Source organism: Pyxicephalus adspersus, chromosome 8, assembly GCF_032062135.1.
Source record: "Pyxicephalus adspersus chromosome 8, UCB_Pads_2.0, whole genome shotgun sequence".
NCBI classification, from domain to species: domain Eukaryota; kingdom Metazoa; phylum Chordata; class Amphibia; order Anura; family Pyxicephalidae; genus Pyxicephalus; species Pyxicephalus adspersus.
In genome coordinates this window covers 19,958,266-19,977,062 of record NC_092865.1, presented here as the reverse complement: position 1 = coordinate 19,977,062, position 18,797 = coordinate 19,958,266, and the positions used below count along the sequence as shown (strand labels likewise).

General features: G+C 38.5%; 1 protein-coding gene across 2 annotated transcripts in view; it reads left to right on the top strand.

The window, feature by feature from the left end:
• The window catches only part of LOC140336536 (rab GTPase-activating protein 1-like), a 173,029-nt gene that overhangs the window by 84,365 nt on the left and 69,867 nt on the right, over positions 1-18,797 (top strand). For both annotated transcript variants that reach the window (XM_072419708.1, XM_072419709.1), the window contains exon 7: positions 15,944-16,057. In XM_072419708.1, coding sequence (XP_072275809.1) covers positions 15,944-16,057 — 114 coding nt within the window. The remainder of the gene's footprint in view (positions 1-15,943; positions 16,058-18,797) is intronic.

The following is an 18,797-nucleotide window of genomic DNA, read 5'->3' as shown; positions in this document are numbered from 1 at the left end:
TTATTTTGCATTCAAACACAGTACATGTACATCATTGGGTCAATATCTTTCCGGCTGGAATGGCCCTGTGGTGTCTTCCTGCATGAACAGGGAAGGCGAGTCTGCAAGAGATGATCTGGCTAAGCAAGCATTCTATGGCTGTGGACTGCTCTCTATTATACGTTCACACTACATAAATAAAGCCTAATAATGCCTTGTACTATTAATATTTAACCATTGTGCTCAGCACTTCCTAATGGTATGAGGCTGCTATTTAATTGAAGCTCCAGCAGATTGTTTTTTCTCTCTAACAAAGCTGGATGCAAGCCACTTAGTCATGGTTGCCACTCCTGGCTTTTGCTGCAGTGATGTCCCTGGTGGAAAAGTTAATTGCATTAGCTAACTAGGCAAGCATTGTGTATGAATGTGTTGCTGATTATATGCAATGAGGTAAACCACAGGGGTGCACAAGCAGGGTCCCTGGACAAATGATGAGAGAGGAATCCCCTCCCTTATCACCCTTCCCATTAACTTACACACTGAGTTGTATGTACCTATAAATTATAAAACAAAGAACACATTAAAGCCAGAATGCACCATTTAAAGTAACCCCTTTAACTAAAATTTTCTTTAGGCTTATGGTAAAGCTGAGCTAATCCTCAAAATATAAAAATTGCAAGCAGGCAAGTTCCTTTTTGCAGGGACAGGCATTGTTTGTTTTGCAATAAAACAAACTTTCCTTCCTGTTTTGTAATCTTCTCTGTCATGTACACTGAGCTGCACATGTGTAGCTGAGTGTACGTTTCCAGCATAGCTGGCTTCTTGGAATGAGCTCCCATGCGCATGTGTGGAAGTGACATCATTCCAGCCTACCTAATCAAAATGGGTGAAGATTGTAAACCTAGGAGAAGTTCGGTAAAGATGTTAGCACCAGTGAAGGAGCAAGCAGCTATTATCTTAGTTAAGTAATTGCAAAAAGGCATATGTTTTTATTGCAGGAGAGACATAGCCTGTACCTTCTGCAACAAAGAACCCGTCTGCTCATCATTTTTAAATGTATAGCTTTTATTGAAATAACACTTATGATCATGCAATGAAGGTTCTTCCTGTTCAAGATTGACAATGCTGTATCCCTCTACTATTCCAGTAGTGCTCTTGCGTTATCACTTTCACATGGGCTTATCACTCAGTATCCAGTCATTATCCTTTGTTGTCACTTTAGGAATGCCTGCTCTGACAAATGCCAAGCAACCATTGCTGCAGTTCATCTAGACAAAAATTGTCTGCAATGAGCCTACAAAGGAATACAACAAAGAATACAAATTAGGTCAAAATAATATTTTATTGACATACATGGTAAACATGGTGGGGTAGACTAAATTTCAATCAGTTTAGTTTTAGGAGGCGTACAATTGAGGGGTTAGTACTTGGTAAACACTTACCAAAATTGAATAATGCTTAGTATTAGAATTGGTGACTAAACCAAGTGGAAGAAGAGTGAGTTTGTATCATTCCTACATACTATTTAAAACGACACAAAAAGAAGAGCACACTTTGCAAATGCAATAAGAAATTTGCAATGGCTGCTCCTAAAAATAGGCCAATGACTCTAGAAGCTTTGGGATGGGTAATAATGCCTAAAGGTACCTGGAGGCACAAGATTGTCATCATCCACTGCAAATCATTGTAAAAATAGGGATTCTGTAATTCACAGCACTGTAGTGTAGAAATTTTTTTTTGTTTCTTACGGCCCACCTATCTATAACTTGCTTTGCTGATTTACTGATCTGCAAAGGGAAATGGGAAAAGAATAATAGTTGCTATAAGCAGCATATGGTGGATTTTATATACAAGACCTAATATCTACAACACGAAGGCCTTTGATGACATACCAAAGATTCTGACAAGACATATCTGTGCCATTATTATTATTATTACACAGTATTTATATAGCGCCATCATATTACGCAGCGCTGTACAAAGTCCATAGTCATGTCACTAACTGTCCCTCAAAGGAGCTCACAATCTAATGTCCCTACTACAATCATATTTCATTAATGTAGTCTAAGATCAATTTAGGGGGAAGCCAATTAACCTAACTGCATGTTTTTGGGATGTGGGAGGAAACCGGAGTACCCGGAGGAAACCCACGCAGACACGGGGAGAACCTGCAAACTCCATGCAGATACTGTCCTGGCTGGGATTCAAACCTAGGACCTAGCGCTGCAAAGGCCAAAGTGCTAATAACCCCTGAGCCACCGTGCTGCCCATACAAAGAAGCGCACATGCTTGTAAATTTAGGGACAAAAATCTACCCACAAAGCACCCAATTTTTTTCAAACCAATTCCATTCCATACCAAAACCATTTTCGTCAATTTAGATTTAGAGATTGACGCATTTTTTTTGCTTGTAGCACATTTATTCTGTATATGTCAAATTATTAAAATGGCAGTGAAAATATTTTTTTCCTGTATTCTGTGAAAAGAAAACAAACCTGAAAAATACAGATCACTAATCTTTACATTTGTAAGTTCACCAATAATTAATGGACTTTCCAAAACCTATCCAGTTACTTTCCCTTTTTGATTCAGCCTAATATGCAAATGACTGAAAGGCGCCCACACACAGTTCAATGGCTCACTGGTACAACCACAGGCCAGAATTCGGTACATAGTCATCTCCCGTCTCTTTCAAATATAGAAAAATATTAGGAATTGTGTTTGGATTCTGGCCCTCGATGGCTAGGGTGGTGGACCCCTTTCTTTACCTCTACATAAGTCAGATTAAAAAAATGGTCTGCAAGCTTTGAATTTCATATACATCATTGTCTGTGGCATGGGAAAGTACATTGTCATCTTTTTCTTCTGGGTATTGAGTCTCTGCTATCTGCATTAGAATGCAGTTCACTGGCTTCCGTAATGGCACACAACAGCTGGGCCCACACTCCCGAGAAGGTGATAATCATACACCTGCCAGGAGGACGCCTCCATATGATGGCTTACCTTGTAATCCCATTGGCAGATGCATTTCCCCACAATTATCAGCATCATGTCAACACTCATCAGTGTTTGTGTGAACAATTTTTGCAGTAGAATGGTCAAGTGTGACCAGGTCCCTTCATGCTTGGGAATTAATATTTTTGTAAGATTTGCATTAAGATCTTATATAGGAGTACATTTTTTTTTGGAAGGAGGTGGTCCCTAACTAATTGTAACAGGTCTGGTTTATGTTCATTATGCTGGTTTGCCAAAGGTAAAATCAAATTAATTGCCTTGTTTTTTTCATTAAATACCCCCAATAAAGCCCCCTAAATAGAGCAAAGTATTTGTTCAGATTCTGTCCATTATTGTATCAGGCGTTTGCCTTCTGGGGGCAAGTGATACCCTTCAAAACAGTTTTGACTGTTGTATTCCTGGCATTAAAACACCAGCGTGGTAGAGTTTTCAATTACTATCCACCCACAGAGCTGTCCTATATATCTCCATAAAGTTATATTTTAACTGCAACTTCTAAGACAATCACTAATGATTCTTTGAGTCACAGTGTGGAGGTTGTTTTAAAGAGTGGGAGAAATACTTTGTAGAAATAAAGCCTATTGTAGTCTTTATTACTATATTTATAAGTCAGTGTTTGCCTTTAGCATAGCCACAGGAGTCACTTTTGTGTCAGGTTAAGGAGTCCTTACTACTTATCATCTATATCTGGTAGTGACCCTGGTGATCTTTTATCTATATTTATTATTTTTTAAATATTTTTCATGATTCTATCCTCTGGAATTTAGACATTTTTGTTGGGTGAAACACTGCCAATGCTATAGAATACCATCTACAGGAAAAATACACCAAATGCTGCTTTGAAGGAATCTGTAGAAATTGGAAAACACAGGTTTGCATATATTGGCATTAGGTAATAAACACAAAATATAACTTAATTCCAGACCCTCCAATACACCGCCTAAATCCATTGAGTTAATGTCCTGCATCAGGTTTGTAGATGCGGAATATTCTTCTCAAGTGTTTTCCTAAAAGCCACAAAGCCTAAAATAGCAGGTTTTGCTAAGCAATGTTTACTACAGGATGTGTAAGGGTTGGACCTGACTTACATCTAGAAGTTGGCCATCATAAAAGGTAAATGGTATGTGTACTTTTTTTTTAAGTAACTAGAATGGCAAAGTGTGGCACTTTTTTGTCCCATGCTTTGTAACCGTCTGATCTTCTCGAAAGTTGATGAATTTACTGAAAATAGTTTATATTCATAAAGCAGAGGATAAAGATATTTATTTTGTCTGCATTGCTACAACATTCAGATCTCATTGGGCACAACTGAAAATAGTTGCCACTTTTTGAAAATAAAGACTCTAATATAATTTTTATAAAAATACCTTTTATTTTATAAAGGTTTGTAAATTATCTCTTTTGGTGGATTTGTCTTTTCTGGAAAGTCATTGTTAAACTAGAGAACAAGATTATTAAAAAACAAAAATTGGACTGAACCTTGGTTAATGGACAATTTATCTTTGGTGAAGTAGGCCTCTAATAAAGCCCCTAACAATTCTGAAAGCAGGCAGCCTAAAATTCCACTTACCTTCAGCCCAGATCCAGCAACTTTACCACCAACCTGACCCAGCCTTGCACAATTTACTCTGATCATGTGCATGTCGGACACATTTATTTCTGTTGGTAGGCAAACTCTTGGCAGCCCCCAGTTGTTGTTCTACCCTTAAGAATGAACACTGCAGAATGTTACGTGGTAAGGCAAGAGTCACATCCCCCAACACCAGGCTGGGGTTAAAAAAAATGAAGAATATTATAGGGTCAGTTAAATACTTTGATTATGGATGGGTACTGATGGTCTGTATCCCATACTGCCAACAGCTTCCCTTCAAGTCCTTATTAGGTTTTTTGTTGCCCACAGAGCTTAAACGCCAACAATTTTTTTTTAAAGTTTTGTATAGAATAAGGAAGAGTTAGTACTGGTGTCAGATTTTTATTGCTGCTTATGCCCACATTGAGGGTATTTTCCTCACAATGCACATGATGTGTCACAGTTAGGTAATTATTTGCATTTTTATTTTAAAGAAATTATGATAAATTATTGTTTACCAATATACAAATGGCATGTATAAAACATGTCTTCGATTGGATTCCTTAACTCTTCCAGAAGCAGCAGCTGAGGAGTTAAAAGGTCGATTAATCGGATCTGCAGCACCTCGGACAAACACCTTATTATCCGCAGCTCACTCTATTATTTGCTATTGCCGCCGGATAGCTAGCAACAGGGGGGCTGGCACCGGCGGAGCGTGAAGCTGCTGCCAGCTCAGGAATAGAAAAGCAGATGGCAAACTCGCGCCTATTTTTAGCTGCCGCCAAGCTTGGCAGCTCCTTTATCAAGAGACTGCTGCCATTAACTGTTCCGCTGCCAACGCTGTCCCAGCTAAAACGCCGTCCCAGCTAAAACGCCAGGCAGCTGCAGGCTTTGCTTACTCAGCAGACTGGCAGTTGTTTGGAGAGTTCTTCGATGCAAGAAATACAAGAGAATACACAATATAAAAATCTCCCCCAAATGATTTGTCCTCATAAACATTATTTGAAACAATAGATTTTAATGTTGCCTCAAATCAAATATCTGACATGTTTTTGGGGAGTGTTGGTAACAAGCTCCTATTCAGACGATGCTTAGTCGGCCTTGAAGACCTATGCTTAGGGAGGGAACATTTTAGGGAAAAGGGTCAGTCTGTCCCTTTTTATCAGTTCACATTTTCTTTATAAGCCTTCAAGGATATAATAATAGGAAAGTTAACTATAAGTTCAAGTAACAGTAAAGTCACCAAGTCATAATTTTCCATAAGTCATATTGTTCAATTTAACTTTAATAGGATCCCCGGCAGCTGGATTTTGTGATCGTTTTCAGTTGTTTTTATCAGTGAGTCTAACAAACTTGTTACATGATCCTATGCAGACTTACTGTCTAAAATTTACAGAAGAGTCAAAGCAAAATTAATGTAACATATTTAGTTCTAAGTTCATTTAGAAACTTAGAAAGTGAACGGATGTAGCAGCAAGTGCGCCCATCCACAGGATGGAAACTAAAGCCGTGTGTAGTTGTCTTGTGGAAATTTAGAATGTTTACACTGGACAAGATTGTTCTGTATTTTTATGTTACTTTTTTATTTTATTTTTTCAAATTAACTTACGTGTAGGGGAATTATACAACATTGGGCTTACTTTCCTTCATTATGTTGCTCAGTTTGCTCCCATTCTTCTTCTTTTACCCTGTTGGAATGAAGAGAAATGGTTGGTGTGTTCTGGTATTGGGAAACATGGAACTTTTCTTTTACAAGACCAGCCCTGGGACTGTCACATTGGGATAGGATAGGAGTCCCTGATTTTGTACCATTTTTTTATGCAATCATACACCGAGCTTCTTCTGGGGTGACCAATGGGGAGAAAAGAAAGGATAAGTTTTTGCATCCGAAAGGGGTAGGGAAAGGACTGAAGAATCCAGCAGGGGACTGAGCATTTGACACCCAGGGAAGTGTCTGTCTGTTGACACCAGCTGCAATTTTGCTCATGAAATGAGCAAGCATTTGACACAATGACTGCTGGGGCGCTGTGAATCCCATGGGTACTTTTAGCTCCTTTTTTTTCTTTTATGGGTTAGTCCTTGGCTTTTTAAGGGTTAGTCCCTGGGTAATTAGAAGGAACGTGAGTTCCGCTACAATCAGAACGTTGTCTGCTTAGCATTATTATGTTCTTCCATCGTTCATAAGGGCTTCCCCAGATGTTCAGTTTTTCTCCTATATTATAGAAAACCTGTTACTGATTAAATGCCTTCTGCCCAGGCCGGTGTTTGCTTATCGTAGCACTGGTCAGATTTTGATCTTCGCTGGGACAGGATTTGATGTTTGCTGGATTCCAGTGCTCTGATATAACATTTATTATATTATTGAAGAATTCGATTGCTCATATGACAACACAGCCTCAATATAATTTGAGAAATGTTATTTGGTTCTGTTAAGAAAGTGCCACTTTGCATATTTGGAAACATATTCAAATATTAAAAAGGCAGCGAATAAGAGAAGTTCAATGTTAGGATTTACATACACTTTAAAAAGTTAGATTTTAACGCATTCATGTCTGTGGACGCTCCAATCTGTGGTAATTCCGCTCTCTGTCAGCATGATGTGGTGGAAGAGCTGGGCAAGAATGCAGAATTGGCCTTTGTATCAATATGTTCTCAAAGTTACATTCGAGAGTTGAGGCCTCATATTGAATAAAGTAAGAGGGGTGTTTTAGAAAAAAATAGGGAAGAGTCCCTGGAACCACCACTACATCACCATAATCTCCATGTATCTCCATAACCCTTGTACTATTTTCCCATTCCCATCATTCTCAGCAGGATCCCGCTGCACCATGACCTCCAATTCCCTAATTCTGATTTGTGGCATTGACATATGAATCTTAACATTTGCCTAACAGAATTACAAATAGGTTGGCATGTGACATATTTTACCAATTTATTTTGATTGTGTTCTTAGCCGTTTGGCTGTTGTTCCACAATAATAGATCACATTTAGTAATTTAACAGCTGTTCATTTCAAAACAATAGCCAGATTTTTAATTAGGCTGGGTTCTCCTTTAGTAATATTAATAATAGGGGCCAGTCTAGTATTCTGCGGCACCGGCCAGGAGGATGGAGTTAAATGTTCTCGTTTTTATGTTGGTGGAAATACACACATCAGCTGGGTGCATTCCCTCTGCTGATAGCAAGCTATTGTTCGGAGTCGCGCTGCTACCATAGCAACTTGGGCACACTGAATTTTAATTAGTATGGTCCACCGAGGTCTGCCACCACGAGTGAATGTTATCTCTCAGCTGTCTGCAAGCTTTTCACCTTCTCACAGTGTGCATAAGGACTTCCAGGCACCCTAGTACATACAATAAACTTCTAAGGCTTCCTTCGAAATCCCTATTATTTCTCATCTCATTGTAATCCTCCAGCACATTGTGAGGAGCTAAACAAAGCCTTGGATGGGGAGCTTCCAAATGATAATTTGCAGTATATACAGCCATAAGACATCGATAACTAGTACATTCCAGACCATGCCATCGCCTCAATATTTCTGGTAAGATAAAACCAAATGTCATTTACCCGTTATATAGGTCTTCATAAAAAAGTGATTTACGTGTTGTACAAGTTTGTGCAGGTCTTGGCATCTTAAAGCGGAAGTAAACCAAAACAAAAAAAAAACACACGTACCTTCAATTCCACAGATCAGTTTATCCATTGGGATGTTTCTTCCATTGGGTACCGTGGCGTCCCAGTATCTGTTTTTGGCCCATCGCAGATGGAGCGCCCGGGCACCTAGGCAATCAAGAATTAAGGGGGTGGTGCTAACATAATTGTTACTTTAAATAAAAGGGTTGTCTACCTTTTTATGTAAAGTAAAAACCCCGAATTTAGCTATGCTGTAAGAAATTTCAGTACTGTACCTCGGCTTGCTAGTCTTATGAGATCTTGAGAAGGAAAAAGAATTGCACTACAATTTCCCTGCAGGAATATAAAAAAGAACATTCAACCATTTAGACCAGTGTTTCTCAATCTGGGTTTCTCCAGAGAATGTTTGGGGTTCCTTGAGCATTGAGGAATTTGGGACTCAATTTAAGTGACACCAATGATCTTTTTGGCTATCTGTAAGGGTGACATTCTTCCCAATGTCTAGCAGTGTAAGAGTTATTTTTACTACAGACCACCAAATTAGTGTACTGTGAGCTGTGGATATAATAATTAAAGCAGGGGTTCCCTGAAGACTTGAAAGTTATTGCTAGGGTTCCTCCTTGTTAAAAAGGTTTTAGGGTATAGTTTAAGAACAATAAACATGTCTGTATTTTTTCTTTAAGATAGCAATTCTTCATTACAAAACATACCTGTGTGGCTGGGCTGTACCTTTAAATGTTGTGCTACTTCAGGAAGCTACCACATGAGGAATCCAGTTATGAAATATGAATGCTCTATGATGGAAGCATTAGACTTCTGAGTCCCAGAGCCTCAGTGTGGTGCTTAGCGTGTAAATGAGAAGTCAGCAGGATCCCCCACCAGGAGAACTGTCCCTCTGGCCTTCTAATTACCAGGCTGCTTTGTCCTCTAAACACTGGCAAATTAGATGGTGAACGCGAAGCTGAGATGCTTCCGGGGTAGGAACTCTGTAGCTGCTTTGCTTGTCTGAATGTTGTGTTAATAAGGAAGAAATGTATAAAAGAAGGGATTTGAAAGTATCTAAAATATTGATCTCAACTAGGCCATCGGAAAGGCAAGAGAAAGCCCCCTAGGTACCGCTGGTATTTACAGCACGTGTTAGATCACGTTAAGTGTTTTATCATTATTAAGCACATTAGTAATACAAGATAGTGTCAGTGCAGTTTGATTCTATTTACTAATGTGAGGGAATTGTATAGTCTTTTCAATTACTTTTTAGGTATAAAAAGAAAACAGCTTGATGAAAATCAACTTATAAATGTGTTAATGTTTTCAAAACCTTGTAGCTTGCAATTATATATGTACAGGTAGGCAGCTAAATTTACTCATTACATACAAAGACTTATTCTTTCAGCTTTGCAGTGCTGCACAATTGTTGTGCTCTACTAAGCTCACAATGCAAGTCTATGAGTCAGTTGACACAATGAAAAGAATGCTCACCCTGTGGAGTGAGTCAAGTGCACTGGCTAATATGCAAATCTCTATAGCTGATACAATAAAAAATATGAAAGAGAAGGCATGTTGGCAGATTATTAAAAAATAATTTTCATTTTTCTGTACTTGCAGGATGTTTAAAGTGATAATACTAGTGGAAATGGTTCTGTATTGCATGGATGCTGCTTGCTTTTTCTTCTTTTCTTCAGCTTGACCACAAATTCTTTAAAACATTGAGAACTGACGTCTCTGGCATCCTAATGCTTCTTGCCTGGCTGTTTGTAGCATCTGAGTCTCAGGCCCAGAATAAACATGCAGCAGATGGAAGTCAGAAGATCTCTATACTTGTTCCTTGGCAATAAATCTGGAACTATTAAAGTGAAAAAGAAAGTTATTTAACGTGAGACTAAGCTTGGATTGGTGGGCAAGTAGTGAGGGTTTAAGAAACAGAAGAAAACGGGTAGGCAAGTTTGAAAAAATGGGGTTTGAGTGCGTTATTAAATGAGTAGAAACTAGGAGTAAGCAAAGTCGGACTTGAAAGACCATTCCAGAGAGTTGGGGCGGCTCTAGAAAAGTCTTAGAGCCATGCATGTGATAAGGTTATGAGTGAGGAAGTCAGTAGTAGGTCATTGGAGGAGCAAAAAGAGCGGGAAGGGGTTTATTTTTCTTTAAAGTCAGAAATGTAAGTGGGACAAGAACTGTGGAGGGATTTTAAGGCATAGCACAGGAGCTTGAATTTGATTCTACGGTGAAATGGAAGCCAGTGAAGATAACTACAAAGAGATGCAGCAGAAGAGGAGCGGAGGGAAGGATGGATGAGTCTGGCTGCAGCATTCATAATAGATTGTAGAGGAGAGAGTCGGGTTAGTGGAATTAAAATGACTGTAAACTCTTTTATTATTAATTACTATATGTCTTTATTAGGGAGATTGCTTCTTACTTTCTATGCAGATTATGGATGGTGGGTGTGAAGAAGCGGTAGGCGGGTGGTAGCCCCTGTATTGTGACCCTAATTTTCAGTAACCACCCAAACACAGCCAGGTGGTGCACCTGGCTAAAAGGGTCTGCGGAGAACACTAGATGGTAGACAAAACAAGAAATTAAAATATCTCCACTTGCCAGGTATCGGGTAGTAAGTGGAAACTTAGAATGGGTTCCCATGAGGGTGCTTTAGGACCATGTGTCATGTGTGTTACAAAAGTCTCTTTTATAGGGACATAAACAGCTTTTCCATTGGCTGGAGTCTGATTTTTAAAAAATCATCAAATGATCTCACATGTCTTGGAGCGACATCATCTGTGAGCACTGTACAGTTGAATTCTGTGGTGAAGTACACACATTGGGCCTAATTCAATAAACATCTCTAAGACTGTAGAGGATATACTATCATGTCAGAACCTGGAATGGATCTGGTCCTGGATGGAAAACATTTGTCAGCTACTAGCAAATGATATTTACGCTAAAGCTACATACACACTTCAGATAATTCTCACCAAAGACGAACAGATGTGCTCTTCTTGGACAAAAATCTGACATATGTACAGCATTCTCTCGTGTCATTTATCAATTTACCACAGTGGATTGATGAGTGACTGGTTGGAAGAACTGCTCTTCACTTCTATGAAGAAATGCACAGCTTGGTGCTGCTCGTCTTCCCCTCTCCATAGAACAGAACGGTGGTGTGTGCACAACTCTTTATTCATCTGTCACTAGAAATGATCACAAAAATTGTTTCCAGCGACAATCATCTGATGTCCATCTGATGTCTGTACAGGGCTTAAGGCCACCGTAACAACCTGCAACGGGATTACCAACTAGAAACAAGTTTCAGATAAATCTGTGAAACTTCCCTATGTATGTTTGGAAATGTTATTACTAGCTTTGTTTTTATAGGCCAACTAATTTAAATTTGAAAAGCCTTTAAACAGTGCTGTATTTAAATTCCACTTTCAGAAATGAAACATTCCCATCCTAAGTATGTTTATCTTTTTCATGTGAAATAAATTTAAATTTGTAACAGAAATAGCTTCTCCTGAGAATTGGGGACTTCCTGTGCTGGGAGGGATGGAATGAAATAGTTATGATACTGGTGCTCTAATTCAGTGTTTGGCAATATTTTATAAAACTGTCAGATCCTCAATGTGAAGTCAGGTCCCAGCCTGAAAAATGCCATCCGTTTACCTCACTGTCGTGAGATTGGGCAGAAAGCTGCAGAACTTTTGTTTGTACCAACAGGTAATTATAGCAAGGCATATTGCTTTCATGGAACAAAATATTTTCGAATACAATCCACAAATATGCATGCATTAAGTCCTATTTCTATTTTTTTTTACCTAACTGGATTGGTATTATGGTTTTCAGTGATGCTAAAGTAAAACTAAAGCCCCACTTTGAAAAATACATGATCAGGCAGGTGTTTTGTGCAGAAAGTGACAGGTGAGGTCCTTTCTGCAATAACTTGTTCTTACCTGCCTGATCGCTGCCTAGCTGTCAAATTTTGCTGAGCTGTGCATGTGCAGTTGTTGCCAGAGAAATCCAGCATTCCCAGCTTTCTTTGCGCATGCTAGGAATGAATGAACGGGCAGGAGTTAGATCATCCCTGCACACCCAATCAAGATGGCCAAAGATAATAGGGAGGAATAAGAAGTACTTGAAGTACATTTATATGAAGAAAGTAGGTTTACTACAGGTTGCCTGGAAAGTAACAGGTTATTTGAAATACTGAACAGGAAATGGTTTGTGGTTGGGACATTTTCCTTTTCTAGATAGATTGCCATGCTAGTTCTTCTTAGGTGTGGTTGGCTTCTGAAGCTTACAAAGTTATCCTTTCCAGAGAGGGACATGTAATCTTCCATTGTTACCTTCTTCTAAAATGTATAGTTGTCAGACTGGTGGCATGGTGGCTCAGAGGTTAGCACTCTGGTCTTTGCAGCGCTAGGTCCCGGGTTCAAAATTCGTCCAGTGCACTATCTGCATGGAGTTTGTATGTTCTCCTTATGTTTGTCTGGCTTTCCCCCGGGTTCTCCGGTTTTCATCCCAGATTCCAAAAATATAACTACAGTGAGCCCCCCTTTGAGAGACCGTTAATGACTTGACTATAGAACTGCATAATGTGTCAGCACTATTTAAATACTAGTTTATAATAAAAATAATAAGCTGATCCATTCACTACTTTAAATTACTGATTTAAAACAAGCATGAAGATTGGAACGTCAAAGTTAGGTCTGCCTACTTATTTTAGATGGTGACAAAGAGTTTTTAGGTAAGAAAGTCATCATATTAGCCAGGCAACTAGCAGTTGCAGAATGAGAAATCACAAATGGCCGCTTCCATGTTTCTCTGCAAAGATTTGCTTTCATTTGCATTGTCATGGCTATGGTTGCTACCAGATGACCTGTTTCCAGCCACAGGTAGAAGAAAACCCATTGAAATAAACTTGGAACTTTAGCAAATCCAAGCTTGCATTTTTTATGAATTTCTCTGCATTGCTTGGCAACGTGTTTGTCTTGAAGTTGGTGCGGATGCAGGCAGGTTGCGGCCATCTCTGTAGGTATGTGGGTGACACAAAGAAAACAATCCACGACCGTATTCCTTTAGGCGTGCGCTGTATGAATCATTTGTCCGGGAGCTCTTTTCTTAGATTCCTCTCTTTTATTATACTCAAACTAATGGGCTAAAATAATAGGTCTTTATAGACATAGTCTGACTTTTCTAGTCATACATTAACAGGGTGGTTTATGACTCATAGCTCCTTTTTTTAAACACAGAAATCAGAATCATGTACTTGAGAACAGCAGATTTTATGTAGATACGATATATTTATCTTATACATTTATAGTACGATTGGATATTTGCATTACCGGGTCTATTAACAAGAAATCTAATTGAGTCTACTGTGTACAAGAAAAATATAGATCTTCCTCACTTTGAATAGGGGTCATCAGTATAAAGAGTGGGAGTGAATCCCCCCAAAAAAGCTAAGAGGAGGTTCAAACTGCTCCCAATGCAAAAATATATATATTGCAGAACTTTCACACCTTCTAGGTCAATATTTCATGTTCTTCAATATATGCAGAACATCATTGTGTGCACAAACATTATAAGCACAAGGCAACAACTGCACCCTGCAGCAATCACAGGTCCAGGATCCCTTCCAAAACCACCATCTTTCTTTGCCTAGAAATCTTGCAGGTCTTGCTGCCTCCCTCCTGAAAACTGCCATGTTCCCAGCACATCTTTCATGCTTTCTAGGTCAATATTTATTGAGCCTCAATAAATACAGCTCATTCTTGAAATTATTAGATTGTTGGTTATGGGAATTATGAGAAAAAGGTGCCGTTTTGCCTTGACATCCAATCGGCTTGAGCATTAGAAAACAAAAGGATGAATCTGATTGGTTGCAGCAGCTAGTGGAGATGCTATTAATACCTGACCCATTGATTTTTCTGTTTGGTCTAAAGAGCACTGAAGCAGACAACCACCATTGTACAACACACTCTTGAGAGCAAGCTTGGCGTTTAGAACAGGTAATTGACACTTTCCACAGGGAACTGTTTCAAACCAGCAGCTGAAACTGTTAAGAGGAAACTATCACAGTGGATCAACGTGAAGCATTTTGAGTCTGAAAATGATAGTAATTCAAGACTATAAGCTTCGAATGCTTTATAAGAATTAGTTCAAAAGGAGTGCTCCCTGCAACATTCACAATGTGTTTTGTAGCATTTTATTTTTATTCTGAATGGTAGCAGAAGTTTTTTGTAAATAAAAAGTTTTCCTTTACTTTGCACATTTTAAAATTTTCAGGCATGGATTTCCAAGGTGTAAAGGACTCTTTAGAAGTTGCTAATTATTCTATAGCTTTGCAGTGGCTGTTGTTATTTCTGCCCACAGCATTTTCTGCCATGATTGTGCCCCACTTTGTATAGGTAATGCACCATTGCAGCATTAATTAACCATGGCTTCACCCTTACTGGGTGAAGGGTGACGCACGTCTTTATATATATTTATATGATCACAACTATAAACAGACACAGAGCACTCTGGCATAGTTAAGATCATTATTTACTGATATATTCAAAGATTAAAATATACAGAAGACATCTAGTCCACAAATGTATCACAGGAGCTGCTGTAGTTTTTTCCACTACTTGTAGAGTGAAAATATGATTTAAAAAAAAAAAAAAAAAAGGCCATTTACTCAAGAAGCGTCTTACACTGTGAAACTAAACTTGTGGTGGTGGGGTTGATCGTTTACCATAATCATCAAGTATGTTGTGCAAACATTATGGGCACACAAGAACAACAACTGCGCCCTGCGGCGATTACAGGTTACCATATTTGCCACTGAGTCTTGCTGTTCTTGCTGCACCCCTCCTAAAAACCACCATCTTGGCCAAACAAATCTTGCATGTGCAATGCGTTCCACTTCAACAAATGGGGCAGCCACTGAAGGTGTAACCTCTGCTCATACATAGGAGTTCCATTGTCTCCAGAATCTTGGTCTGTTCCTAACAACGCCAGGAATAGAGCCAGGCCCTACATTGCATGGTGCATAAGCCACGCAATGTAAGCAAAAAAAAAAAAAAAGTAATCAGAAACAGGAAGATCTTTTAAAAGGACATCACATGTATGCTTAGCTATAGCTTGATTTAATTAGTTCATCTACAACACTGGCACCCTTCACTGCACAATCTGATATTAGAATACTAGAAAAAAGTGGCACATTCCTTTATATTAAATAATAAATGTTTAAATATTATATGGGGTTATAAGCCAGTAAAATTTAAGCCAGTATTTAATAGCCTGGGACAAACACAGAACATCAACTGGAAAAAAAGCAGCAAGAAGAAATGAATATACACATGAATTGAAACTGTTTTCTGTATGTAGAGATGGGTTTGTAAATGATAACATGGCAATGTTGTACATAAAAATATGGATTTACAAGTCTGAGGTATACTTTGCATTAAAAATAGGTTCAAATTATGTCCGATAAATAGAAAATTAGTTCAACTTTTCTATGTGCGATTTGTCTACTTATTGTTTGGCAGAAGCTCTATAGGAGAATTGATATTGTCGTGTATAGAGATATTTCTGTAGCAAGTACTGTCATGTAGTTGTTGATGAAGTGAATGTTAGAGGTCAATTGTTTACCCGTTCTTACTTTAGTGATAGAGATAATTCACCGAGGGCCATTGGGTATTGTGGGATTTATCATGCCGCCAGCCTTTGGCCTTTACAAGTTAATAGCTAAGACTTGTGTTGTTTTCCTAGGATTCAGCTCAAGAGAGCGTTATCAAAAGTGATATCCACCGAACGTTTCCTGCACATGAATACTTCAAGGATGCAGAGGGCGATGGACAAGATTCTCTCTACAAGATCTGTAAAGTAAGAAAAGATGATGTCTTGCAACCAAAAATTGTTGAGTGTTGGGGCAAATAATATGTGGCATGATTTTTGTTTTTCCATGTTTTATTTAGAGAAGCACATTTTTATTATCTTTGCAGTTAGTTTTGGGGATTTTATACGTTTTTTTTCTGGTCTTATGCAAGTAAAGCTGGATGTTCCACAAGGCAGTGAAAGTTGAGTGAGAAGTCCAGCTACAAACTTTATGCTCCTGCAGTAAACATTTATGCAGTTGGTGTCTGATAGCAGACCATTCCAATAGTGACAATATGAACTGGGTGACTTCATTGTGCTTATTGCCATCCCTAGCATTGTCAATTGAAGGGTTGGGGGCAAAGTTGCTGTTTTGGCTAGAGCCCCATTCTTCCTCAGTTCACTGCATTCAAATCAGAAACTTGCACCTGGCAACAAGTCTGCGGTTTTATGATACCACCCATCACCTAGGGGCATTGTGTATTGTGGGATTTATCATCCATTTCCTATTTCTGGTGCAAAAAACAAATAAAGGTTCTACATACTTTGCTTCAGAATTCGTACAATTTGTATTTGTATCTACAAGTTCTGCTAAGTATTTGATAAATTAGAGAAGGGTTCAAGCTCTTTTTTTTGTGACCCATTTTTTTCTGTGACCCATTGTGGAAGTTTTCCTAATTTCCTCTCCCTCAGATGCAACAGAAAGTTAAAGGAAATCCAACCTATTAGCACTGCTTAGTATTACATATAGACAGATACTGCCTGCAAACAGGGCACTGAGCTGCATTGAGATGCAAAGATTTTGAGGACAAAGAATATTGACAGGAAGGGTAAACATTAATCTATTTCTTTGCAGGCCTGACTTTGGATTGAGGTTCAGGAGTAGTGGCAGGGTTCCTTTAAAGCACTAAAAGAATCAAAGACAGCACCACCTACTATTATTACAGCTTTGTGTTTATTCCTAAATGCCAGGTGTGTATTAAAATTCAGGATTGATTGTTTATCTATAAGTGACTTTGTCAACCCTAAAATATTAGCATACAGAACTCATTGGGCTCTCTGCTGAGACGTTGCTCTTTAGATCAGAGCTGGAGAACTCCTACTGTGATCATAACCAATAACAGATGTGCACGAGTCTACAATAAGAACACGGGACTAGGACAGTAGGACATAAAGGACAGTAGGTTGTGCGGTTAGAATTCTTAAATATTCCCTGTCATTGCTGTAACAAAAGCCTTCTTTGCACTGCAGCAAAAAAATAATTGTTTTTGCTAAAATGAAATAAAATATTTTGTACGTCTTTTTTTGTTGATGTTGTTTGTTTTGTTTTTGGGGGGGATTTGTATTCCTCTGCAGTATTGGAGATTCTCTATCTGCCCTCACCGATACTCACTTGCTCTGACATGCATATTGATGTGTTTGTGCCTGGCGATGGCTACTAGGCCTAAGCATTACAAAATTGGAGTTTACATGCTTTCCATCCCTAAAAGCATTAGGTATTTCAAGCCAGCTTTGGTGGAAAGACAAGTATTTGTGGTTGGGGGTGGGCGTTAAAGAGACTTTGATGGCTCTGACTAGCTTCGGATGACTAAATTCCAGCTGTGAATACTCAGGCTGTTGAACGGGCCTTTGTAAAGGTAAATTCAGATTTAACACCGTCTTTTTGGGTACATTTACATTCAACATTTGCATTTTTGTGTCCACTTGTCAGTTAGTTAAACATTTAAACAATTGCAGGCAATGGGTGAGGAAGATATAAAACAAAGCTAAAATTATAGTAGACAATTTGGATTTTACACTATGTTGTCACAGCTGCTATCTAGGGGTTTCTAAAACACTGTGACATGAGTTTGGAGCAACAAAGAGCTTACAACAGCCTCTGTCTACAGTTACTGTTAAATGGTATACCAGGAAGATTGACTTGATTTGCTACATAGTACACCTGGTAATAAAGAAATATGGAAGCTGACATAGTAGGCCTTCTGAAATGTGTAGGCTATATCTGTCTGGGCTGCTTTAGTTATTTTTTTTTGCTCTTATTTTCATTCACTGACTCATAAAATAAAGCATAAAAGATAAGCCTGACTGGGTAGCAACTGATATTTTTAGAACAATTTGTATTTTAAAGTAAAGTGTTCTAATTTCTATCTTTTAAGCCTGTAGGAACACAACCTTAGGTATCCTACAATACCCCTGCCAGCATCACCTCTTCGCATAGACCAAAAAAAAGTAGAAAAAAAAGAAGAATGAATATCTAAATAACACCTAATGTTTTCAACATTTACCATTCCTTTTTGCCATGTGCTGTTTACTTCCTTTGTCAGTCAGGCAAAAAATATTTCTATGCAACAAATCACAAATCAATGCTTTTGCAAAGTTTATAATATGCTCCTTCTGACTTTATTTACAGTGCTATTGACCAATTAAAAAAAAAGCATTCAACGCTGGACTTAAATCTGAACTTCTGTTCCCATATCCAATTTGTCAGTCTTTTAATTATATAGATAACAGAACAAGAGGGAGCAAAAAAGAGAAGTTCATAGTTAGAGGTCACATACGCTCTAGGTTATAGAGCTTTAAATAGCTCCGCATAGTCAATATTACAAGCGATCTGCAGCCCCTCTGTCCTGATGGTGGCCTAATTCTGCTTCCATGATTGACAGGCCTTCTAAAATGTATGCTCAGCCTTATCCTTCATATGTTAGATAGATGATAGGTTGACATAAAACCTCTGCTTTCTGTATGGTGT